General features: G+C 47.3%; 2 protein-coding genes across 5 annotated transcripts; one reads left to right on the forward strand and one right to left on the reverse strand.

The window, feature by feature from the left end:
* Window positions 1-1067: 1067 nt before the first annotated feature.
* med16 (mediator complex subunit 16) lies at window positions 1068-12458 on the reverse strand. Of its 3 annotated transcripts, none has more exons than XM_080014244.1 (16): window positions 12187-12458; window positions 11971-12101; window positions 11512-11619; window positions 11108-11277; window positions 10338-10619; window positions 9208-9357; window positions 8936-9041; window positions 8347-8502; window positions 7499-7722; window positions 7110-7316; window positions 5212-5422; window positions 4194-4327; window positions 3793-3985; window positions 3415-3631; window positions 3213-3311; window positions 1068-1433 (listed from the first exon to the last, which is right to left on the reverse strand). In XM_080014244.1, exons 2-16 carry the CDS (start codon window positions 12089-12091, stop codon window positions 1307-1309), a joined length of 2505 nt encoding a protein of 834 aa, XP_079870370.1. In that variant the 5' UTR covers window positions 12092-12101; window positions 12187-12458; the 3' UTR covers window positions 1068-1306. The 3 variants fall into 3 exon arrangements, with proteins under 3 accessions (XP_079870370.1, XP_079870369.1, XP_079870368.1); XM_080014243.1 differs by having other exon boundaries at window positions 3213-3296; window positions 11953-12101; XM_080014242.1 differs by having other exon boundaries at window positions 11953-12101.
* Window positions 12459-12850: 392 nt separating this feature from the next.
* Window positions 12851-22311, forward strand: tmem259 (transmembrane protein 259). 2 transcript variants are annotated; one of them, XM_080012990.1, is made up of 11 exons: window positions 12851-13891; window positions 14952-15317; window positions 15433-15562; window positions 15735-15845; window positions 16129-16251; window positions 17694-17794; window positions 18135-18192; window positions 18281-18364; window positions 18726-18858; window positions 18958-19057; window positions 20460-22311. In XM_080012990.1, exons 1-11 carry the CDS (start codon window positions 13679-13681, stop codon window positions 21207-21209), a joined length of 2169 nt encoding a protein of 722 aa, XP_079869116.1. In that variant the 5' UTR covers window positions 12851-13678; the 3' UTR covers window positions 21210-22311. The 2 variants fall into 2 exon arrangements, with proteins under 2 accessions (XP_079869116.1, XP_079869117.1); XM_080012991.1 differs by having other exon boundaries at window positions 17694-17785.
* The last annotated feature ends 3468 nt before the right edge of the window (window positions 22312-25779 follow it).

Below are 25779 nucleotides of genomic sequence, written 5' to 3' on the forward strand. Positions count from 1 at the left end.
AGGAGGTAGAGAGACAAAGAGACAGGAAGAGAGAGACAGGAGGTAGAGAGAGACAGATGGTAGAAAGAGACATGAGGTGGAGAGGCACTGGAAGAGAGACAGGAAGGGAGATGGGAGGTGGAGAAACAGGAAGAGAGAGAGAGATAAAGAGACAGGAAGAGAGACAGACGGAAGAGAGAGATGGTAGATAGAAAGCAAGAGACAGGAGGTAGAGAGAGAGAGGAATCAGAAAGAGACATAGATGAATGAACCTGTCTGTCTGCTCTGGATGTCTTGCTTCGGATCCATGGAAACTCTGATCCTTCATGGAGCAACAGTGCCTCCGTGTGGCACCAAGAACACCTCCGCCAGACAAGACTGGTTAAAGCCTGCAAGCAAGCACTGCCAGACCACGGGCATATAGTTGACGCAGTGCTGTGGCAGACAGGGGGCGATGTGCACAAACCACCAGGGGAAACTGAAAGAACGGCTGTAAACATTACAAAGTCCTGAGGAAAGGACCTCAATAACTACAAAAGAGAAGTAAAATTAAAATAGAAAGTGTTAAATGTATGTATATTTACTGCAGTGAGTGCAGGTTAATTTAATATATTTAGTCTTGATTTTAGTTTGAATTGTCAGTGTAAACATTACAAATAAGCCCTGAGGTATTACAATAGTCCAGATCTTTGGACAGAGACAGCGCTATCTCCCTCCATTAATTCAACGCCATCTGGTTATTTTTGTGGTCAGGCAGGGACGGATCGTTCAGATTGTACCTGTGGACCTCCGCACAACCTTCCTTCGGAAGCATCCATCTTGAATTACCTGAAGTGCACGGCCTGGTGTACCAAAAATTAGGAGGTGCGCGCCCTTGCAGCAAATTGCCATGCGGTGCTGTACCTAGTGCCACAATGACGTCATTTATTTATAAAGGAACCTCAAGACTGACTGGTTAACAGACACTGGTTAACAAACACTGGTTCAGGACATTATTCATTAAGAATGTTTATTTTCTTCCAATTAAACTTTAATAAAAAAACAAAAATACTACAACAACACTATTTACATGTAAGAAAATGAGCGGTTCATCCTGCAGTTCAGTACAGATCCTGAGGGGCGCTGCAGGACCCATTAACAGACTGGCCTGGCCATTAACAGTGAACCAGAGGGGGTTCGGGATAGAGCTGTGGGCGGAGCCTCAGGCCAGCATGGGGTTAGGGTTGGAGATGCGGGCGGAGCCTCGGGCCAGCATGGGGTTAGGGTTGGAGATGCGGGCGGAGCCTCAGGCCAGCATGGGGTTAGGGTTGGAGATGCGGGCGGAGCCTCAGGCCAACGTGGGCGGTATCCTCCTCCATAAGCCTCCACACAGACAGTTCTTGATCCAGCGCTGCTCCCACTGCTTCATGGCATTGGTCTTATTGGGCGAGCGAAGCATCGTAACACAGCCACACCTATAGAGAGAGAGAAAGAAAGCAAGTTGTCAAAAGTGTACTTTATGCTACATACACTGTAATAGATACTGCATTATATGTACTACAAGTGTGTACTATGGTCCAGTATACTTATTCTATTCGCTTCCTGTCAGTAGAGTTTCACACACTGTGATATATCACCAGCCACTTTATTAGGTACACCTTGTTAGGACCGGGTTGGACCCCTTTTGCCTTCAGAAGTTCCTTAATTCTTCGTGGCATAGATTAAACAAGGTGTTGGAAACATTCGTCAGAGAGTTTGGTCCATATTGACATGATAGCATCACGCAGTTGCTGCAGATTTGTCAGTCAGTCATCATGGATGGGCATCCATGATGCAAATCTCCAGTTCTACCACATGCCAAAGGTGCTCTGTTGGATTGAGATCTAGTGACTGTAGAGGCCACTGGAGTACAGTGAACTCTGTCATGTTCAAGAAACCAGTTTGATTCAAGCTTTGTGACATGGTGTATTATCCTGCTGGAAGTAGCCATCAGAAGATGGGTACACTGTGCTTATAAAGGGATGGGCATGGTCAGCAATAATACTCAGGTATGCTGTGGCGTTTAAACCATGCTCAATTGGTACTAAGGGGCCCAAAGTGTGCCAAGAAAATATCCCCCACACCATTACACCACCACCACCAGCCTGAACCGTTGATACAAGGCAGGATGGATCCATGCTTTCATGTTTACGCCAAATGACCGCACCATCTGGATGTTACAGCTGAAATTGAGACTCATCAGACCAGGCAATGTTTTTCCAATCTTGTATTGCCCATTTTTGGTGCGCCTGTGCGAATTACAGCCTCAGTTTCCTGTTCTTAGCTGACAGGAGTGGCACCCGGTGTGCTCTTCTGCTGCTGTAGCCAATCTGCTTCAAGGTTCGATGTGTTGTGCGTTCGGGGATGGTATTCTGCATACCTTGGTTGTAATGAGTGGTTATTTGAGTTACTGTTGCCTTTCTATTGTCTCAAACCAGTCTGCCCAATCTCCTCTGACCTCTGACATCAACAAGGCATTTTTGTCCACACCACTCGCACCCACTGGATATTTTCTCTTTTTCGGACAATTCTCTGTAAACCCTAGAGATGGTTGTGCGTGAAAAGCCCAGTAGGTCAGCAGTTTCTGAAATTAGGTCAGCAGTTTCTGAAATATTCAGACCAGCCCGTCTGGCACCAACAACTATGCCAGGTTCAAAGTCACTTTAATCTCCTTTCTTCCCCATTCTGATGCTTGGTTTGAATTTCAGCAAGTCATCCTCACCATGTCTACATGCCTAAATGCAATGAGTTGCTGCCATGTGATTGGCTGATTAGCTATTTGTGTTAACAAGCAATTGAACAGGTGTACCTAATAAAGTGGCAGGTGAGTGCATGACCAGATGTAGTACCATCCTAGAAGGTACTAAAAGAACAGCACAGCACGATGCCCGGGACCAATTCCAGGTGCCTTGCTCAAGGGCAGGAGGGTAACCCGTGCATGCATGCATGTCCTTAGGGAAAACACCCACATGAACATGGGAGAACAAACTTGTTTCAGACATAATAAATACTCATTTGGTGTACTTAGTATTATGCATACTATGGTCATATCTGGCCCAGTCACCAAGCGATGCACCCTCCATATTTCGGAGTTTGTGGCTTAATGTGAACTTCTGTTTAGAAGATGAAGGGGGGGGGGTTCAGCTGTCACACGGTACAGACAGCAGCACTTCCTGTAGCAGTGGCTTCACTTCCTGTTTTTGAGGCCCACTGACCTGGTGCAGGCCTTACTGTCCTCAGTAGGACAAACTCCCATGTGCAGACAGCGAAGGTTGTCCATCTTCTGGACACCTGGACCCCTAAAACAGAAAGAACTAGTAAAGTAGGAGACAAAGTTGTGACAAGGAGAAGAAGTTAGAAGTCTAGGAAAGGAAGCTGGTGACTAGGAAGCTAGGAAACTAGGGAGGCGGAGTCTACCTGGAGGTGGCCTCCAGCTGGCCCATGGCTCCCAGGCTGGGGGGACAGAAGGACTTTCCAAACTGAAGTCGTAGTGGCTGTTTGCCCTGCAGCCGCACGATGACGCCATCATTGACTGGGAGCCAGTCCATACTGGGAACCAGCAGCTGACTGGGCAGCAGGCAGCACTCGTCCACCAGACTCTCATCCGGTTCCTGGGGGGGTCCATCGTCTCGGGCTGGCGGGGTCCCACACAGAAACACAGACTTACAAATTGTACTGCTTCCCTGGTTCTAAGTGGTTTTTCATATTTGCACATTTGATGTGAACTATAGTACTATCTTCAGAAACAGCAGTAATACTCTTCCTAGTAGTAATCTGATGCTAAGTGGGACTCACAGCAGAGCCATAGCCTAGTGAGCAGGCGAAACAGCAGCGACATGCTGTCCTGGCTGTCTGATGTGGCAGTGTAGATGGGCAGGCAGCCGGGCTTCAGAAGCCCCCAGATCCGGATCATCACCATCATCTCCCGCAGCATCCCCAAGGCGGAGCCGTCCCTCAGGAAGCCAAAGCCAGGGCGCACCAGCGACCCCTGCAGGAACACACACACACACACACACACACACACACACACACACACACACACACACACACACACACACACACACACACACACACACACACACACACACACACACACACACACACACACACACACACACACACACACACACACTCTTACGGTATATTCTACTGGCCAGATTGCTTACAGTTTTGGTCGGACTGGTCAGACCGGTCACCTGGTTGGGCAGGTTGGCCAGTAGGTAGAGCACAAAGTCCCCCACCCACTGGATGAGCTGCTGCAGGGACTGGAGGGGGGGACCATCCAGGACAAACTCCTCTGTCTTCAGGTTGATCATCACCTTGTCAATGTCTGGAAAGAGAAAATAAGAACCTTAATCACTATTATGAAAGAATATAATAATAAGCTTTATGATTATCACTATGAAAAATACGAACGACATGCAGTTTCTCACTATAAAGTGAACTATCAGAAGGATTTGGACCATGCAGCATCGTTGCGTGGTTCAGATCTACTAACACCAGGATATCCTGCATCCAGACCGACTGAAGGGTAGAAGCAGCCAGATGCAGATCTCAGGTTTCCCACACATAATTACCAATGAATTTTCAAAAACTTTTCATAATATTTAAACAAATTTCCATTACTTTATTTAAGTCATTTAAAATAGGCAGCCGCAAAATGAGGCTCTTATGCCAATGTGAGTGTTTGAGATGCCCTAAGACTTGCTTCCCCCATGTTGCCAATGTCAAACATTTTAGTGCAGAGCCTACTTTCAACGCAGCTAGGGTCTGCCTCTATCTTAAGCCATGTTTTTTAGCCATTTATATTTGTCGTTGGAAAGCCATACATTAAACACACACTTCACGGGCATTTTTTTGGATAAGCACACTGTTAGTGCTTGCTAAATTGGCAATAGACATTCCCACCGCCAACCAGCATACACCAATGTGTATCACGTGATACCAGTGAAGTTTAAACGGCCACGCAGCCTGTGAAGTATTAGATTTTAAATAAGTAATGCAAGGAACGTATTTTGTGTAACAGACATGTTTTGGGATTTTTATGGACATATTTTAAACAATAGCCAAAAACAGTGTTAAAAACGTTTCCGAAGCATTCTGTTAATTCCAAAGCATTTCCAGGTCTGGAAAAGCTTTTCTTATTTCATAACTTTTCCAGGAATTTTATGACCGTGGGAACCCTGAGATCTATTGACACTAGGAGGCCCATACCACTGTCGGTGTTCTTGCAACAAGTCTCGGTCAGTCGCTCTCCTGGGCTCTTGTCGGGCGTGTTGAGGACGTGGGGTCTGAGCAAAGACTTGAGCGTGGAGCTGATGGCGATCAGCAGCAGCTTGGCATGAAAGTCGCAGGCCCGTGCTGCTGTGGCCGAGGACAGCTTGCACAGTGATGCCTTGATGGCCACCACCCGAGTAGCCAGGACCTGGGGGGCAACATGAGCTGGTATGTGCTACTGGACAGTACGACAACAATACTACAACTACAAACTGTCCTAGTGCTGTACTACTAGATGATAACTGTAATGACACTGAACAGTCCTTTTTCCGATACAGTTCACTACCAGACCAGATCAGTACTCAAACTACACCGTGTTCCAAATTATTATGCAAATGATATTTTTCTCTGATTTTCCTAAATAGTCAATGCAAATGACAGTCAGTATAATTTTCAAGTCATCAACCGTTAGGGTATAATTTGAATGTTATTGAACAAACCTCCCAATGATAACAGTATTTTTCCAAAAATAAAAAAATCTAAATGCACTGTCCAAAATTATTATGCACAACAGAGTTTCAAAACATTTTATAGGTTGTAAAGAACTGAAAATGGTCATTTGTTGAATTTGCAGCATTAGGAGGTCATATTTACTGAAATCAAAAGCTATTTCAATCAAAAACATCTTAACAGGCCAAGTTACATGTTAACATAGGACCCTTCTTTGATATCACCTTCACAATTCTTGCATCCATTGAACTTGTGAGTTTTTGGAGAGTTTCTGCTTGGATTTCTTTGCAGGATGTCAGAATAGCCTCCCAGAGCTGCTGTTTTGATGCCAACTGCCTCCCACCCTCATAGATCTTTTACTTGAGGATGCTCCAAAGGTTCTCAATAGGGTTGAGGTCAGGGAGGATGGGGGCCACACCATGAGTTTCTCTCCTTTTATGCCGATAGCAGCCAATGACACAGAGGTATTCTTTGAAGCATGAGATGCATGAAGATGATTTTGCTACGGAAGGCACGCTTCTTCTTTTTGTACCATGGAAGAAAGTGGTCAGTCAGAAACTCTATATACTTTTCGGAGGTCATTTTCACACCTTCAGGGACCCTAAAGGGACCTACCAGCTCTCTCCCCATGATTCCGGCCCAAAAGATGACTCCGCCACCTCCTTGCTGACGTTGCACCCATTGGGACATGGTGGCCATCCACCAACCATCCACTTCTCCATCCATCTGGACCATCCAGGGTTGCACGGCACTCATCAGTAAACAGAAATACATGAAGACTAATTTTCTGTTTGAAAATTAGTCTTCATGTAGTTCGTTTCTGCTTGTGAGCATTGGTTAGGGGTGGCCCAATTGTAGGCTTATGCACAACTGCAAGCCTCTGCTTCCTCATTATGCCTTTATCTGCACCAACCCATCTGTGCTCTGAATCAGCCACAGATCTCTTCACGGTACGATGATCACGCTTAAGTTTTCGTGAAATATCTAATGTTTTCATACCTTGTCCAAGGCATTGCACTATTTGATGCTTTTCGGCAGCAGAGAGATCCTTTTTCTTCCCCATATTGCTTGAGACCTGCGGCCTGCTTAATAATGTGGAACATCCTTCTTAAGTAGTTTTCCTTTAATTGGGCTCACCTGGCAAACAAATTATCACAGGTGTCTGAGATTGATTTCAGTAATTCAAAGAGCCCTGAGACACAATACCATCTATGAGTTTAATTGAAAAACAAAAAATTAAATGTTTAGGACACTTAAATCCAATTTACATAATCATTTGGAAGGCGGTGTAGTACTCAAATCAGCTGAGAGTTCAGTGGAAGATCTAACTAGGTTGGCGTCTGTACCTTGTGTTGATGGGAAATGTCCCATGATGCTTTGCTCACCTGCTGCAGGGCCTGGTTCTGCCTCATGTACTCCTCATGCAGCTTCTCCACCAGACTGTGCACCATGCCAGGCTGCACGTGCAGCAGAACGTCCCACCAGTCGTAGCCCGTCACCATGCAGTACTCCAGCAGGAACAGCAGGTGACGCAGCGTGGTGTTCATGTCCAGCAGCTGACCCATAGAGGGCGACACCCTGAGCATGTGCAGCTGGGGAGCAGAGCAGCAGAACATCAGCACAACAAAGAAAGGATGACGCAGAACCTCCTTGGGCGGTTTTCTAGCTCTAGTTTCATCCTCAGCTTCTCGCTGTAATTTTAGATTTGTACTTAATGTGGATTTAAACTGTGGTTCTGATATGATGCTGTGATGATTTGACCAGGAAAGCGGACCTTGCCATGGTTGTCGACCCCAGCCAGAGCCAGCGACGTCCCGGAAAACTGCAGGGCCTTAAAGTGCAGCGCTGGACCTCCGGTCCGCTGCCGCTTCATGGCAGAATCATCGCCGGGGCGCTGGCCAGGGGTGGAGCTAGCCGAGCTATAGAACACGCCCATGGTGTGGAGGGAGAGACGGTGGAGGATCTGGATGCTGCCATCATGGAAGGCTAGTGCCAAACCTGGAGGGAAGCAGAGGGCATTATGGGACAGCTGGTTCTGTTCAGTCAGCTCTGAGATGGACAGCAACAAGGAGCCTGCTCAGGGCTTATCCAAGGGCTGGCTCCAGGATACTGTATCCAGTCCAGTCGCTTGTGTCGAGGATATGAGATCCAGTCCAGTCACCTGGGACCAGGATACTAGATCCAGTCAAGTCACTTGGCTCCAGGACACTAGATCCAGTCCCGTCTGGGATACCAGATCCAGTCCAGTCACCGGGGTCCAGGCTACTACATCTAGTCCGGTCAACTGGGACCAGGATACTAGATCCTGTCCAGTCACTTGGCTCCAGGACACTAGATCCAGTTCCCTCTGGGACACTAGATCCGGTCCAGTCACCGGGGTCCAGGCTACTACATCTAGTCCAGTCACCTGGGACCAGGATACTAGATCCAGTCCAGTCAGTTGGCTCCAGGATACTAGTACAAGCCTCGTCCGGGATACAAGATCCAGTGCAGTCGCCTGGGTCCAGGCTACTAGATCCAGTCCAGGGTACTAGCTCCAGTCCAGTCACCTGGGTCTAGTCCAGCCCCCTGCAAAGGTATGAAATGCAGATGACAGAACTGCACTGAATTGTGGGTCTGTACCGAGGCCAGGGCAGAACTTGGTGTCTGATGCCACCTTCAGATCGGTGTTGGAGATGGAGATGGGAAGTTTGGGCAGAGCCACAGAAGAGACTCTCTCCAAGTCGTTAGTGGCTGACAGGATCCTCCACTTCAGTATGGTGGGCTGCTTCTCTCCCACTGGACAGGGGTCACAGGTTGTTAGGGGCAGAACATTAAATCTCTTTTTTTTATCATAAAATACAAACTTTTCTGCCTCTAGTGGCAGAACATTCCTTCCAAGTGTTCACAGTCTACTGGATAATACACTAGCAGGAAGTAATACTGCTGCACAGGAGGTGACGTCATTTTTGGAGTCTAACCGTCCTGGACTGGTCCTTGATGCTGGAATCTGTACTAGTACGGTCTTGTTAAAGCGCATGTTGTATAGTATATAATCTAATACTTTTCATATTATTAAGTATATAACGTCAGATTAATTGCTTCCTGTATAGCATATAACCTAATACTTGTCATATTATATAGTATATAACGTAATACTTGTCACTTCTTGCATAGTATAATATAACATAACTCCAGCTGATGGACTATTGAGTGTGTAGTGGGTCCTCACCAACTGGGGAGCGGTGCTGGAAAATGTTGTTGACAGGAAGTCCCTCCTTCCTGAGTGACCAGCACTCCACGATACTTCCTGTGTGGCTGGATGCACACAGCAGGACCTGCCGTGCACGCACAGGACAGGACAGGTAAGGTAAGGTGATATAAGGTCAGTTGACAATAAAATAAGGTGAAGAGGTAAGGTAGGCAAGGTAAGTCAGGTAAGGGTAAGATAATGTATGGTGAAGGTAAGGTAAAGTAATGTAAGGTTAGGTAAGGTGAGGGCACCTGCTCGGAGTTCTCCCGGGTAAGGAACTTCAGGTGGGTCACCGCTGGGTACTTGTCTCGCCTCACTGGGTCCGTGGTGCAGCGCATGAAGAGTGATGGTAGCAGCTCAGTGTCAATACGACATTTCTCATTCACCACACTAACTACCACCTGGAAACACATGGAAAACACTGACTACCACCTGGAAACACATGGAACACATCCACTACAGCCTGGAAACACATGGAGAACACAGAAAATAACAGATGGAACCACTGCTACCTTCTGAATCCACTAACTACACCAGGTATTTCCGGGAGTGATTGGAGTTCCACATCCTGGAAAGACATTGAACACCTTGACTACGTTCCTACTGGAGCCACATCGAACACCTTGGCTAACTCCTAAAACCTCCTGGAACAGGGTAAGATAATACTGCCTGGAACCACTGACTACCTCCTGACAGACTGACTACCTCCTGGAATCCCCTGGGACCTCTAACTATGTCATGTAACCTCCTGGAACCACTGACTACTTCGTAGAACCATTGACAACCTCCTTTAGGCGTTCTGGGGACCAAACAGTTCTGGGGACTCCCTGAGGGGAACTATGAACTGGGGAGGTCCCCAGAGATTAGATTTACAGGGTGTAATTTAAAAGTTTGTTTCGACTTTCGTAAAGGCAAGGGCACGCATCGGGACACCGCATGTAGATATTTTGTTTCATTCAATAAACGCTGGAAAATAAAATAAAGGAAATGACAACATCTACAATAAAAATACAATTTTTATTTGTTATTTTTTTATTCCTGCTGAGTGCACATGAGCTGGTCCTCGCCCAGAGCAATGCAACTCGACCAGGGGGACTGTGCTCAGTCCGAGGGACAGGCGGACTTAGGTCTGGAACAATCAAGTACACTTACGTCACTACAGGTTCCTCTTATGTCGGTTAGTCCCTGCCCGAAAATAGGAGGAGCTAAGAAAGTCCCTCAAAACGGCGTTCTAATAACTATGAGAACTAGCTCGTTCCTAGTTCCTACAGTGCAGACACAAAAAGACACAAAAGTTCTTAGAACATGAAAAAGTTCCTGCGGTGTGAGATGCCTATTGCTGACCTCCTGGAAACACAGTGAATATCTCCTGGAAACCCACCTTGTAGAACTGCACGGGCGAGGAGCTGCAGCCGTCCGTAGCAGCGACCACAATGTTGCCTCCTCCGGTGAAGGCCATGTCGGCCAGCGCCACGCGGCCCCGGAGACGACACAGCGGCTCGCTGGCGCTCAGCAGGACGCCACTGGGCTTCAGGAGGGACACTCCCACCAACCCACTGGCTGTCACCCCAAGCCAGCCCTCCATCGGCCTCCCCCCAAACAGGGTGAGAGAGGGGGAAAACTTCACCCGTGAGAACTTCTCCCCAAAGTTGGTAGAACCAGACTGGGTGGGAGAGCAAGAACGAGAGCGAGGCAGAACAGTGTTTAGAACAGTGGAACATTGGAGTCTGAACCCAACAGAGGAAGCGCAGACAGGACAGACCTCACACAGGGCATTAAAGACGAGCTGAGATATTTGAACCGAAGACCTCTTTACGTGTTTCATACTAATCTTCATTTCACCAAATCCCTGATGGAGAACACTTTCAAAGTTTGTTGTTTTAAAGTAAACAATGCAAATGATGTCTGAATTAAAGTTTGAACTTTGTTAATCTGCATCAAAAAGTTTTGCAGTATCTGATTAATACATTTTCACATTCTAAACAATGAGGTACAATGTGATTACATTTATAATTATTTTTTTACATCTTTTAAGTAGTTGGTCAAGTGGGGGGCAACCAAAATGCACCAGATGGCAGGGCAACCGTTTCTGCTGAGCCCCGTTCAGAGTTTAAAGGGTGGCTCTAAACCCTGCGTGCGGCGTGGCCTCACCATCTCCACATGCAGTGCCAGTTTGACCCCGTTGTGCAGCCAGGAGAGGGCGACCACGGGCTCGCCGTCCAGAGCGCTGCCCAGGGAGCTCTCCCAGCGGTTCACCAACTGGTCACACATCATCCAGCACCTCACCAGGCCAGCACCGTCTGCTGACAGCAGCCTGGAACCTGGATTAGAATAACACTGGTCAGAGTGGATTAGATGAACACTGGTCAGACTAGATTAGATGAACACTGGTCAGAGTAGAATAGATGGATCAGATGGTCAGATCCTATCTGACCAGTGTTCATTTACTTTATACATTGTTAATCTAATCTACTCAAACGAGTACCGCGCGCACGCACGCACGCACGCACGCACGCACGCCTGCACGCACGCACACACGCACACACACACAGCACCTGACTGGTCCCACTCCAGACAGGAAATTACTTCGGTGTGTCCGGAGTTTATGGAGTAGATGTCCCATGGGTGGTCGGTATCAATGATGTGGATCATGTGACTGACATCTGGAAGAAAACAGTATTACATACTAGGATACTGGGATTTTTCCATGATCACTCTTCCACTGGATAGAGGGACTGAACATCCCGGTTGAAACCTAGTAAGTACTACATGAGGGGAGGCGAAAACAGGGAGAAATGTAGTAAAATAATAACTAGACCTTGAAGAAGTGGAATGTATATTGTAAAGTATAATACAGAATGTGAGTGAACAATTGGAGGTTGGTGTGAATTCAGGTCATGGTAACCCATGTTGAGCTTCATTAAACAATAATTAACTAGTAATGTCCTGAGTAGCCTCCCTTTACAGAGGCGGCTGCAGCAGCTCGCTGGCCCAACCTTTCTCCTCCTCCTCACTCTTGAGGTCGGTGGTGAACGCCACTAGGTTCCTGCAGGACCAGGCGCAGACCAGCGGGACGGACGGACAGTGGCTGCTCTTCGGACGCTTCTCCCACTCGCAGACATAGGCCACCTCCATGATCCTCCACCTGAGAACAAAGTAGAAGTTAATTTCCATGATCTTCCACCTGAGGAGAAACTACCACTTAACCTCCAATGTATTTGTACTTTTACCTCGGAAAAAGCCCTGAGTACTTCTTCCAATCAGCTTTAATCGCACAGGCTTTGTAGGGCAGCGTTACAGTGAAGGCTAAGTTGTAGTCTGCATGCCTGTTAACCCCCTACGACTGAATCATTATCCCCTCAAACATAATTCATAATAATTCATACTGGTTCAAAGATGATTGAACATTAAACTGCCTCTCGCTCTGTTCGAGCTCCTAGTTATCTTTACCTTGCTGGCGTATAAAGAAGCGAATGGCTCAAAGGCCCTGCTGCTTAGTTAATATAGTAAAAAGACAGAGAAAAGTATAGAAAAATATGTACAATTCCTGATTTCTGTGAAAGAGTTAACCCAACGCGCACAATAAGCTTCTTCCCACTGGACATGGGCGCTAGGACCCCGGAGACCCGCGCGCTGTCCCTGCTGCTGCCTGCTTGAAATCCGTTGAACTGAATTGTAATGTCCATTGAAACTGTTAATTTTGTGTTGAATGTCTGTATCGAGCTTGGATTTATATATTTGTTTTAAGATAAATATTTCAATCCGTGAAACCGGAGTGTGGTCTGGAGGCCAGGGAGCGGCTCTCTGGGCCTGTTTTTTATTCAGCCCCGCCAGGTCCTCTTTCCGTCAGGCAGACTCATCAACAGCAGCCGCGGGCTAACTGCTAACTGGCTAACTAGCCCGGAGGGGTACTGCGACACGAGTAACATGGAATTACTGTAACTTTCGGACCGATAAAAAGCACCCGTTTGAGTTCGCAGGCGGCGGGCGGAGTGCAGAGTACTGGGAGCAGGGTGTCACACAGCTGGTTGGGTTAGCGGTGGGGCTAGCTGTTTAGCTAGCACGAATACACGCATTTAGGAAACAGGTTGAGCAGTTTTCACCTACTGTGCCGCAGATCACCAGCTGTGCCGTGCACATTTTTCTGATTCCACTTAAGAAAACGTAAATAATGGAAATTAGGTCTTGTGTTGCAAGATCCAAATCGCATGGCTGCGCTACTTCCTAAGTTCAAGCAGGAGAGCAGCTCCGTGTCGGCCACTGCAAGTTTCACACCGAAAGTGAGAACTATTAGTAGTAATACTAACAGTAATATTAGTAGTAACTAATAAAAGGCGCAGTTATACATGGTTGTGACGTTTTAAGTGGGACTGGTTTGACTGTGGTTTTCCTCCTGCCCCGCAGGACAGAGTAAATGTCGAGAGAATTACTCTGAGCTAGCGAGGTACTAGGGAGTTACTAAAACCCTGATCAGAGAATACGACTGTTGAGCTGCTGCTGTGATGAGGCCAGTTGGTTTGTGTGTCTGGATTTCCATCTGAACCTTGAACTCCCATGCCCCAGACCACGGACCCCCCAGGAGGCCTTCCAGGGGACCAGACCTTCACACTGAGCTCCTCGGGTGCTTGCTGCTGAAATGAATTGAGGGGCTGTCTGAATCAGAGCAGATCAGCTGCCTTTTGAGCAACATCAGCCCAGAAAAGAAGGAGCTTTCCTGGAGCCATGTCCGAAAACCAGGGCACCGGGAACAACAATGTCCCGCTTAACAACAACCTGGGGGCCAATAGGATGAGGAACCCCAACATCAACCAGAACCCGCTCATCAACGTCCGAGACAGACTCTTCCATGCTCTGTTCTTCAAAATGGCAGTCACATACGCCAGGCTCTTCCCACCGTCCTTCAGGAGGATCTTTGAGTTTTTTGTCCTGCTGAAGGTAAGATATTCTCCTCGTTTTGACAGTAAGGCAGATTTCTGAGTGGAATGGTGTCAGGAATATTTCCTCCAGTGGTAGATCATGTGATCATCAGTGTCACCAGGAACACTGTTGTGTTCTCGGTGCAGGTTAGTGGTGGAGCAACCACTGCTCTAAATGCTTTAGGTCCCAGTTCCCTGGTGACACAGCAGATCAGCAGGAGCCATGGTGCTTTGCTCTCACATCACTGTTCTGGCAGCAGGTGTTTTAGTGTGAACCAGGCCACGCAAACAGAAAAGAAAGTAGTAAGTACCTCTCTTTTTACTTTGCCTGGTTGACACCAAACCACCGTCCTCCATCCAGAGTTGGACCTGAGCACCAGTACAGTCTGAGACAGTAGTCACATCTTGAAACTCTGAAGAATATAGAGATGGAAATCTAGGAGGTAAAATAATAACTATAATATCTATTATTCTGTCGTTTCTATTTCTTATCTCTTGCTTCATCACCAGAGTTTGAAGCGTCACTCCGAGACAAACAGCTGCAGGTTGAGTGTTTATCTTGTTCAGAGACTGAAACACCTTACTTAATCATAACGCCGTTATTGTGAAACATACCGGTTGACCTTTGACCCAAACAGCTCCAGGTGCATTGTGGGAGTTGACCTGGTACAGCCTTATAAACAAACTTGTAAAATGGTTTGGTCTCCTCACTGCTAAAGAGGCTGACGCCCCCATGCAGATGGTTTGATTGGGAGTGACAACCTGCAGTGCATCGTGGGACAAAGTGTCCTCCACGGCGTCGCTGAGACTCATAGCTAGCTAGCCACATTAACTTTATCCATGACAAATAAAATAGTAACTTATTCCCTTGTAGCTTTAAGACGGGGTGATGCATAGATTTTTCTGTTTTCCACTGACATCATGTTAGTTGGTTCATTAGTGGTAGTGAGTGAGTTTTAGGATTAAAAACTGTAGTTTGGGTCTCAAATCAGTCTTTACATTAATAAGTTCTGTGCAGTAGTTCTAGGTGTACTACAGTAGTACAAGGCTGGTACCCATCCTGCTACTGTGTGTTGCAGGCCCTTTTTGTGCTCTTCATCCTGGCCTACATCCACATCGCCTTCTCCCGCTCGCCCATCAACTGCCTGGAGCCGGTGCGGGAGAAGTGGCCTCGGGACGGGATCCTGCGCGTCGAGATCCAGAGGAACTCGAGCCGTGCACCCGTCTTCCTGCAGTTCTATGAGCCAGACGGTCTGCAGGGCCTCGGCCAGGAGGCTCGGGTCCAGGAGGGCCGGGACCAGGGGGACCAGGGCCAGAAGGGCCGTGTCCAGGAGGCCCGGAGAGCCAGGGCGGTGCTGACCCTGAAGCAGGACGAAGAAGAAGAGGAAGAGGAGGAGGAGGAGGAGGAGATGACACTGGAGATGTTTGACAATAGCTCTGTCCAGGTTAGGAGGCTACAAGTACCCTCACCATGGAAACGGCTAGAATACACTCTCTCTCCGTCTCCCCTGTCTCACTTTCCTGTCTCCCCCTCTCTGTCTCCCTCTCCCTCCCGTCCAGTTTGAATTGGATATTGAGCCTCGGTTGAAGCCTTCGCTAAGGAGAGTGGGCGGTGCCAGGAGCTCGGGGGCCGGGGCCACCGGAGCCGGAGCCAATGACAGTCAGGACTTGTCCTTCAGTCAGACGAAAGGTAAGACACCGACCCTCCTCTCTACTCTCGCTCGCTCTCTCTCTCTCTCTCTCTCTCTCGCTTTTGCCCTCCCCCTCCCTATCGCACATTCACTGTTCTAGTTTAATCTAAGCTGTTTTTATTGTTTCTGCTTCCTGTCTGTGTGTCTGTCTGTGTGTCTCCATGTCCAAAGCGTGGCCCCAGGAGGACTACATGGTGGAGTACTCTCTGGAGTATGGCTTCCTGCGTCTGTCCCAGAACACCAGACAGAGACTCAACATCCCTGTGATGGTGGTGACACTGGGTATATATATAATATATAAGTTAATATCAATATATCTATAGGAAGTAAGACTTATCTAGACGCTCTACAGATTTTAGTGGTTAAATGGAGTTTCTAAATTCGTAGAAAACAAATCATTTCAGCGTTTCACTAGGAGTATACATTTATATGTGTCTCTATAAGTAGTAGCAGTGTTTTTCAGTAGTGTACAATATTATTCCGTAGTATTGAAGGTTTTTTGGTTTTCTCTCTCTCTCTCTCTCTCTCTCTCTCTCTCTCTCTGTGTTTGTGTCTGTGTGTGTAGACCCCATGAAGGACCTGTGTTTCGGCGACGGCTTCAGTCGTTTTCTTTTGGACGAGTTTCTGGGATATGACGACATCCTGATGTCAAGCGTGAAGGCCCTGGCTGAGAACGAGGAGAACAAGGGTGAGGGGGTGGTGGGGCGGCGGTGTTGTCCATGCTCTTCATGGTCCCCCTGTTCTCCGTACTCTTCATTAGGGGTGGGCCAATTGGTCGGATGAAACGACTATCCGTTACAGATATATATTATTTTGCCCGATTACGATTAACGTTTGATCATTTTGAGTTTATATCTGGATCGGAGAAATCAAATTTTCGCATAAATTGGTCTCATTGGGTATATCTGCTGTCCATCAATGACAAATACGTTGCGTGATCTGACTTACACATACGGTCCCTCCCACCCATAATCCCTCTCCTAAGCCTCGTTGGAGATGACGGATCGTGCACAATGCGAGGCTCAGTTTTTCTCCAGTTTCTGCAAATTAGTATATATCTGCCTATTTGTTTCACATCTTTTCACTCAGAACAGTCTTGCATACACATCGCGCAGCCGACAGGAACTGGACATCGGATCTTGCAAAATTGACAACTTTTTGGCGATCTCAAGCTCATTCCGGAGATACCGGAGGCTACCAAGCTGGTTATGCCGACTGGAAGTGCTACCAGGTGGCATCAAGACTTAAACAAAGGGAGGAGAAGATGGCTAAGGGCTAGGCTAAAGCTTACTCCTAACTGGCTATCAACCCAGCATTTTCCTCGGCAATGTTCGATCTCAGGCGAACAAAATCAATTAGCTGCCGCTGCAGATCACCACTCACTTATCACTTATTACATTTCACTGCATATATGTATGAAAGTATGTATATGTATGTGACAAATAAAAATCTTGATCTTGAATCTCACAAGGATTATGAACTGCAATATCATAATTTTCATGGAAACATGGCTTAACAGTGGCGTGATTGATAGCCCCATCGAGCTAACGGGGCGCTACGTCCGGGCGGATAGAACAGCTGTTTACTCTGGTAAGACCAGAGGTGGGGGACCGTGCATTTATGTAAACAAAGCTTAGTGCACGAACACTGCTGTTATTGACTCACTGCTCTGCCAACCTTGAGTATCTCATGGTTAAGTGCTTTTTAAGATGGGGGGGACATAAGCAGCAGTACTAATGCTACTATCTAATTGTTATCATGAGCTAGCAAACGCTAGCCTGCTAGTGTACCATTGCAATCACCAGCTGCTAATAGCCTAACATTGCACATATACACACGTGTTCCCATTGTTATTCACGTTCTCTTCAGGTTATTTTTCACAATAAAAGCGAGTAGCTCCTTTTACTGCCGTTTTAGGGCTGCTTCTGGTTTTTACAATTTACACCATCTGATCACGACCATTGGGGTACATTTTATGGATACAAATCCGATTATGACTATCATGTGATCGACCCTCCCCTACTCTTCATGTTCCCCATGCTGTCAGTGTTGCCCGCGCTGTCAGTGTTGCCCGCGCTCTTTTTGTTCTACATGCGCTTAATGTTCTTCTGGTTCTCTTGTTCCTCTCAGGGTTCCTGAGGAACGTGGTCTCTGGGGAACACTACAGATTCGTCAGCATGTGGATGGCTCGCACCTCCTACCTTGCTGCCTTCCTCATCATGGTGATATTTGTAAGGAATCTGGGGAGATGTTGAAATGTATGTTTTGTCCTCCTCTGTTTTGGTGCAGTGAGAACATCCTGGTATTTAAGGAGTTTTTTTCAAAATATTTAAATATATTGGATGAGAACACAGTGCAGTACAAATGGTATGTACAGTACAGATGGCACAGGACATAGAGTACAGGTAGAACTGGCTGTACTGCGAGGTTTGCTTGTGGTCAAACCCAAATTGGGTCATATTGGGGTCAGAGGACATATTGGGGTCATTGCCATTTTGGAGAGGTCAGACTCGATTCACACTGGGGCTCAGTTTAGGGTCATACTAAGGTCAGGTGTTTTACCTCCTGCAGACCCTGTCAGTGTCGATGCTCCTGAGATATTCCCACCACCAGATCTTCGTCTTCATAGGTGAGCTCCAGAAACCAGTTACACCAGTAACATGTGAAACCTTAATTGTCTGAAAGTTCACAGCTCTAACTCTCTGCTCTCTCCACAGTGGATCTGCTGCAGATGTTGGAGATGAACATGACCATCGCCTTTCCAGCCGCCCCTCTGTTGACTGTCATCTTGGCTCTAGTCGGTAAGAACAGAGTGTAGACTAGCTCTAGTTGGACAGTACAGACGATACTGTTCTAGTTGGACAATATATACCATAAACTCCTAGTTTTTATACTACAGACTTTTAGACTTCTCTAGTTAGACACTACAGACTGTAGATTGCTCTAGTTGGACAGCAGACTTCCGCATTGGTTTGACAGTACAGACTGTAGACCGCTCTAGTTGGACACTACAGACTATAGGCTGCTCTAGTTGGACACTCCAGACTGTAGACTGCTCTAGTTGGACATTCCAGAACGGAGACTGTATACTGTGGACGGTATAGACTGTAGACTGCTCTAGTTGGACAGTATAGACTGTTCATGCTGTGCTGCTGTTGTCAGGTATGGAGGCAATCATGTCAGAGTTCTTCAATGACACCACCACGGCCTTCTACATTATACTCATCGTCTGGTTGGCCGATCAGTACGACGCCATCTGCTGCCACACAAACACCAGCAAACGCCATTGGCTGAGGTAAGGTGTGGCCTCCCATGTATTCTGTGTTATTGGTCCGAATTCTCTCCACTGACTCGCAAGTGCTGAGGAACTTCTTTTAATGTTTGTTTTCCTCAGATTCTTCTACTTGTACCACTTCGCCTTCTACGCCTACCACTACCGTTTCAATGGCCAGTATAGCAGCCTGGCCCTCGTCACATCCTGGCTCTTCATACAGGTCAGCAAATGTCCTAATATCTAAACATCTAAATGTAAAATGTTCTAATAATCCTAATATCAAAACACCTAAACCACCAAACATCTAAACTAGAAATGTCTGGATAAAAAGAGGTTTTGGTCCGAATTGAGTTAATATTTGACTGATACAGATTCCTGATCCAATCTTTTATACGTATTGAAATATTGATCCAGACTTGTGCTGAGGACAAATCATCTGCATGCCACGGCAGAAATAGATACTCATTAGACCAGGTGATGGTTTTCTAAACTTGAGTCATCCAGGTTTAGTGATGTTATGCCACTATAGCAACCTTCTGTTCTTATGGGAGTAGAACTGGGCGGGGTCTTCTGCTGCTGTAGCCAATCAGCTTCAAGGTTAGATGTGTTCCCTCTGCCCAGCACTCCTGTAAACAACTGTTATTGGTTATTGATTGTCCTTTCTGGAGTCTGTCGGTCTCCTCTGACCGCTCAGTAACAATGTGACACCGCTGTAGAGCTGAACTATAAAACCAAAGAGCCAGTTGAGATGCCGGAGCCACAACAGCCGTGTAGGTACAGTCATACCAGGGGTAGAATCTCTTGGATCATGCAGCTTTGCCCATTCCAATTTTGGATGAAGAAACAACTAAACTAATGGCTCCTGAGGTCCACAGTTCTTGACATCTACGTCAGTGGGAGCTGTGTGGTCCTGGTGGGGTCTCCCAAGGTCAGCAGAACTGGGGTCAAGACCCAGACAAGCGTCTTGATAGACTCTGAAGATGAGGCCAATTCGTCCCAGGGTCCCAGGGAGCTAGTCGAGATCGGGTTGGCAGGCAACACACACTCCAGCGCACAAATGTCTTATTTTGCTTATGGTCCCCATCTGAGGCATGTTGGAAGACCAGTGCCTCAATTTTTGATTTTCGTGATGCAAATTACATCACCAAGGGGTGGTGCCATGGTGAGTTGGGACCTGTCGCAGCGCTAGATCTTGCACCTCCAAAATTTTTAGTTGGCGCCAGGGGCATTTCCTGGAAGAATTGCATTGGAAGCGATGGGAGATCAGTGTTTTGCTGTTTTATTTCTGCTGTGTTGGACAACATTGATCCGCAGCACAAGTCAGATGTGAAATTCAAACCCTATTAATTACTTTTTGACGCAGAAACGAACTAGTAAACATAAACAGCTCACTCAGATTTGGTGATTTTTATTGTAAATGACAGGGTTACAGCTCATTTTCTGCGCTTTTGTCGGTTTATTAATTACTATGAACAACAATTTCTCCTTGCCACAAACAAGCTGTGAGCGCTGCCATGTATGTTGTTTGCGCTCTTCTTCTACCAATGATAAGCCCACGAGAAGGTATAGCCAGGTCATTTGAGCTGAGGAGTCTCTGTCTGTCTCTCTCTCGCTCTCTCTAGCACTCCATGATTTATTTCTTCCATCACTACGAGCTTCCTGCCATCCTGCAGCAGATTCGCATCCAGGAGATGCTGCTGCAAAACCAGCAAGGCGGCCAGGCCAACCAGACGGCTCTGCAGGACAACCTCAACAACAACACAGCGGGAGGCCAGGGCCCGGCAGGTCCGCTAGCTGACCAACCAGGAGCCGCAGGAGTCCAGCAGGCCTCGGTGCCGCAGCCCCAGGCCTCGGTGCCGCAGCCCCAGGCCTCGGTGACGCAGCCCCAGGCCTCGGTGACGCAGCCCCAGGCCTCGGTGACGCAGCCCCAGGCCTCGGTGACGCAGCCCCAGGCCTCGGTGACGCAGCCCCAGGCCTCGGTGACGCAGCCCCAGGCCTCGGTGACGCAGGCCTCGCTGAACCAGCCCCAGGCCTCATTGAACCAGGTTCAGGCCTCTTTAACCCAGCCCCACTCTTCAGAGGAACAGGAGCACCCAGGGATGGACTGGATGGTCCAGACTGCAACGCTCATCACAGAGGCTCTTAGCTCTGAAGCGCCACCCACTGGAGAAGAAAGGATGGAGGGAGGAGGAGCACAAGGCTCAGATAGCGCTCCTACCTCCGCCGCTTCCAGTCCTCCATTCAGAGAGCACCCAGCACAGGTGGCGGGGCCTTCAGATGAAAGCTCCACCCCCACATATACAGACTGCAGAACCCCCCCAACATACAACTCCGCTACTGACACTAATCCCCCCCACAACACTTCATCCTGATTCCCTGCAACACACCTACACACACACACACCTACACACACCTACACACACCTACACACACACACACACACACACACACACACACACACATACACCCCCTGGCCTGTATTGCTGGTGATTCAGCAGCAGAGAAGGTGCACCGATGTCTAAACTCTACTATCAGTACGATATAACAGTACTATATGTCAGTACTGATCTGATCCAGTAACTCAACATCCATTAAACAAAGCAAAACGATCTAGAACATTTAGAATCAATCACATAACCCTGGGATCCTGGAGTATCGTTGCGTCCCGCTGACTAACATTTTGTTTGAAGCCTTACAGTCATACTTCTTGGTCCTGTAAACATTGCGTTGTGTCTTGTGGAGTTTTTCAACGGCTTTAAGCTCCCACTGAGATGGCGGCGGAGCTATGCAACTGAGAGATTGGTCCACAATGTGCAATATGGCGGAAACTGCTGGGCAAATCACAAGTACTACTCGAGCTTCACCTGGACCGTGCCTCAGAGGGCGACGAAACTACGCCTGGGGGTTCCACTGCTGCAGGAGAATGTGTTTCTTCTGCAGCAGTCGAACCTCAGTGTGCTGCAGACTGAGATGCAACTCGTTCCAGATGTTGGTGTCTGTATCTTTCTTTTTAGTTCTTTAATCTCAGCGGTGAAATTCAGAAGAAATAAAATTTAAACCCATTCAACGATGTACAGAAGCAAAACACAATAAAAGGTCAAGCAGCAAGTGGAGCTGGAGCTTCTCTTTGTTTTAATCTGAACAAACAGGAAGTGGATCTCTTCACTGCAACTCCTGAACATCTGAACAGCAGAGGGCGCAGTGGGCGTCTCTGCCCTTTCTATAAATAACAGTGACTATCTGAAGGAGCGTTTGATCATGGATATGAGGGAATAATAAACATGAATGACACATGAATAACGCACTTTTATATTTGTACTGATCAGGAATGATAATACAAATATAAATGAACACTCAAGTTAATCTAGGACATTAACAGACATGCAGTAGAAGTACACATAGCATTCACCACTAGGTAGTTAAATTTCAAATACTCTGATTGATTCATCAAGTTTGTCAAGAATTGTACCGTTTGTTAAGCAGTCCATTCATTACAAACAATGAAACAAAAAATTGTATGAGAAAATATTTAATGCTAGATGTGTTGAGTCGACCAAGTATGGTGTGTGTGTGTGTGTGTGTGTGTGTGTGTGTGTGTTTGTACACACTTTATACTGTATATATGTGTGCACACATATCTATACACACTTTATACTGTATATATGTGTGCACACATATAGACACACTTTATACTGTATATATGCACCGATCATCCACAACATTAAAACCACCACTAAGAGCCACTAATATTGTGAAGCTGCCCCTCGTGCAGCCAAAACAGCTCTGACCCGTTGAGATAGGGACTCCACAAGACCTCTGAAGGTGTCCTGTGGTATCTTAAGACCAACCTAACCTAACCAAGACATTAGCAGCAGATCCTTTAAGTCCTGTAAGTTGCAAGGTGGGGCCCCCATGGATTGGGCTTTTTGTTCTAGCACATCCCACAGATGCCCGAGTGAATCTGACCCTAACCTCGGACATCCACATGATCTAGAAGAAAATGTGATTCAACAGACCAGGCCACCTTCTTCCATTGCTCCATGGTCCAGTTCTGACGCTCACGTTCCCATTGGCAATTGTAGGCCCTTTCGGTGGTAGACAGGGGTCAGCAAGGGCACTCTGACCGGTCTGTGGCTACGCAGCAATCTGCGATGCACTGTGTGTTCTGACACAGTTCTATCAAAGCCAGAAATAACTTTTTCAGCAATTTGTGCTTCAGTAGCTCTTATGTAGGATTGGACCAGACAAGCTAGACTTCGTTCGCCATACACATCAATGAGCCTTGGGTGCCCATGACCCTCTCGCTAGTTCACCGGTTGTCCTTACTTGGACCACATTTGGTAGGTACTAACCACTGCATACCGGAAACTCCCCACAAGACCTGCTGTTTTGGAGATGCTCTCACCCAACCGTCTAGCAATCACAATTTGGCCCTTGTCAAAGTCGCTCAGATCCTTACGCTTGCCCATTTTTCCTGCTTCCAACACATCAACTTCAAGAACTGACTCTCCACTTGCTGCCTAATCCTTCATCTCCTTCCATTGACAGGTGTCATTGGAAGGAGATGATCAATGTTATTCACCTCACCTGTCTGTAGATTCAAGTGTGTGTGTGTGTGTGTGTATATATATATATATATATAGAGAGAGAGAGAGAGAGTTAACAATACACCTACTGATACACAAAACTTGGACACATCCTCAGTGTTGTTTCCTGGATTCATTGGGTGTTTCAGGTCTTACAACAGACACCCTCCTCCAGGCGACCCGATCAGGGTGATCAAATCCCGGCCTGTGTACAAGTGGCATGCTACACCCACTGCTCTCCCCTTCTCAACCAGAGCCATGTGGAGGCTCTTCTGCTGCCTCCACGTTGTTGCCTATGGCCTTTCTCCGGTTGGCACCTGTTATGCCTAGTGTGCCGTAGGCTTTGCTCAGGGAGTGGCTTGCGAATCCCCGACTGCCCACCTCCACTGGCATGCACCTGGTCTTCCAGCCGTTCCTCCGACAGTCCTCCACTAGCTCCTGGTACTTCTCCCTCTTTCTTTCTTGAGCCTCCTCCATCCTCTCCTCCCAGGGAACCGTCAGCTCCAGCAAGAAAAGTTGTTTTGTGGCCTCTGAAACCAAGATGATGTCAGGTCTCAATCTGGACTGGGTGATGTGCTGTGGGATTTTCAGCTGCCTCTCCAGGTCAACTGTCATCACCCAGTCTCGGGCCGTGGAGAGCAAACCAGCAGAGCAGTTCTTTGTCCTTCCTTGACAAAGTGGATGCCCTTGGCTCTGGCTTGGGTGTATCGGCTGCCCTTGATCCCCTTGCTGATTTCTTCAGCGATGGAGTTGAGGACCTGGTCGTGCCTCCATCGATACCGACCCTCACCTAGCGCCTTGGAGCAGCTGCCCAGGATGTGTTCCAGTGTCCCTGTTTTGGATCACAGGGGACATACAGGTGTTTCTATTTTGCCCCATATGCACAGGTTGGATGGGCTTGGGAGGACATCATAGACCCCCTGGATCAAGAACTTGATCCTCTGGGGGTTCCACTGCCAGATATCCTTCCAGGTGAAACTCCGCTCCATTGCCTGCTCCCACTTCATCCAGGCGCCTTGCTGCCGCATGGCCACTGCTCTGCTGGTTTGCTCTTCCTCGACTGAAGTTCGCACCTCCTCCTGCACCAACCTCTGCCTCTCCCTTCCGCTGGCACAGTTATATCGGGTTGCTGTAAGGCTCCCAAGTCCAGCTCTGCCTTGCGCCACTGTTCCTAGGATAGCCTTGTGCTTCAGTCGTGTTTCTCCTTGCTGTACTGCATCGGCTGCCCTCCAGTTCCTCCCTGTCCTCACAACAATCCCTGCTCCAGACACTTTGGCATCTCTGGATGCCAGGACACTTTTTATCCACCTCTTCGTGGCTGGAGGAGATTCTGTGATGTGCGCAACGGGACAACAATGCCGACACAGTGTGAAGGAAGAAGAAACAGGGGGAGATGACCTGGAGTCCCGAACAGACTGAGGTCTCGGGAAACATCGTCCACCTCTACCTGGCATCCTGCTTGCCAATGTCCAATCTTTGGAGAACAAACTGGAGGACATCAGGGCAAGGATCCGATTCCAACGGGACGTCAGAGACTAATATAAACCTCTTAAATCTTGAATCCTCTGCTGGACGGAAACATGGCTGATCCCCACGGTAATGGATAAAACCGTTATATGGATTCCTTCTCTATTTTCTGTATGGATAGAACATGGGAGAGAAAATGCATCTTTTAATGATGTTTCACATGTTTTACTGAATATAGAACAATAGCCTTTTTGTATGTTACGTAGCTTTTAAAACACATTGCCTTGGGGTTTTGAATGAGTGTCTCAGCAGCTCATATGAAGACACTGTTCTTTCATATGATGCTATACTGTATTGTAAAGACCAGATCACATTCCATCTTCACTCAACCTTGTTTGAAGATAAGGATAACCGCTTGACAGAGCCTTGTGGGTTGTTTTATAGCACAGTAAGATTCTATCTGTGAGTTTGACTGTTAAATCACTGTATGAGGGTAACACCCAGGGATATGATTGGGGGCCATAATCTTGTAAATGACACCTGACCAATAGCACACAAACTTTCAGTATAAAAACAATCTTTATAAAATCATCTTTATCAGAAGCAGGGGCAGACTGATCAGATCACTATTTTGAAGCATAGCTGTATCTTTCTATTTATCTTTCTAAATATATTTAATACTCTGGGTTACGGGTTAACCTCACCGACCACGCAGTTAGAATTCTCCAGCTAACAGCCGAGTCCCGTAAATTAAAAGTTGCTGGAGTCTGTTTAATTTCAACAACAGCTGGTTTGACACCAGAAATATTACGGCCCTCTCGCGTTCCTTTTGCCTCACCTGGAACATCTGACAATCATGTGTCGTTCATTTTACCTCCCCCATGAGTTT

The sequence above is a fragment of the Zeus faber genome (genome assembly GCF_960531495.2).
Source record: "Zeus faber genome assembly, chromosome: 1".
NCBI lineage: Eukaryota > Metazoa > Chordata > Actinopteri > Zeiformes > Zeidae > Zeus > Zeus faber.

Excerpts from the sequence above, each read along its gene's own strand:
- med16 (XM_080014242.1), bottom strand. The coding sequence starts at position 12,091 with ATGGAGGTGGCCTATGTCTGCGAGTGGGAGAAGCGTCCGAAGAGCAGC. Across the intron at positions 3,986-4,193 it reads TGGCCAACCTGCCCAACCAG|GGGTCGCTGGTGCGCCCTGG; the intron begins GTGACCGGTCTG and ends GTGTTCCTGCAG. Across the intron at positions 1,434-3,212 it reads GACAGTAAGGCCTGCACCAG|GTGTGGCTGTGTTACGATGC; the intron begins GTCAGTGGGCCT and ends CTCTCTCTATAG.
- tmem259 (XM_080012990.1), top strand. The coding sequence starts at position 13,679 with ATGTCCGAAAACCAGGGCACCGGGAACAACAATGTCCCGCTTAACAAC. Across the intron at positions 15,846-16,128 it reads TGTGATGGTGGTGACACTGG|ACCCCATGAAGGACCTGTGT; the intron begins GTATATATATAA and ends CTGTGTGTGTAG. Across the intron at positions 17,795-18,134 it reads TCCTCATCATGGTGATATTT|ACCCTGTCAGTGTCGATGCT; the intron begins GTAAGGAATCTG and ends TACCTCCTGCAG.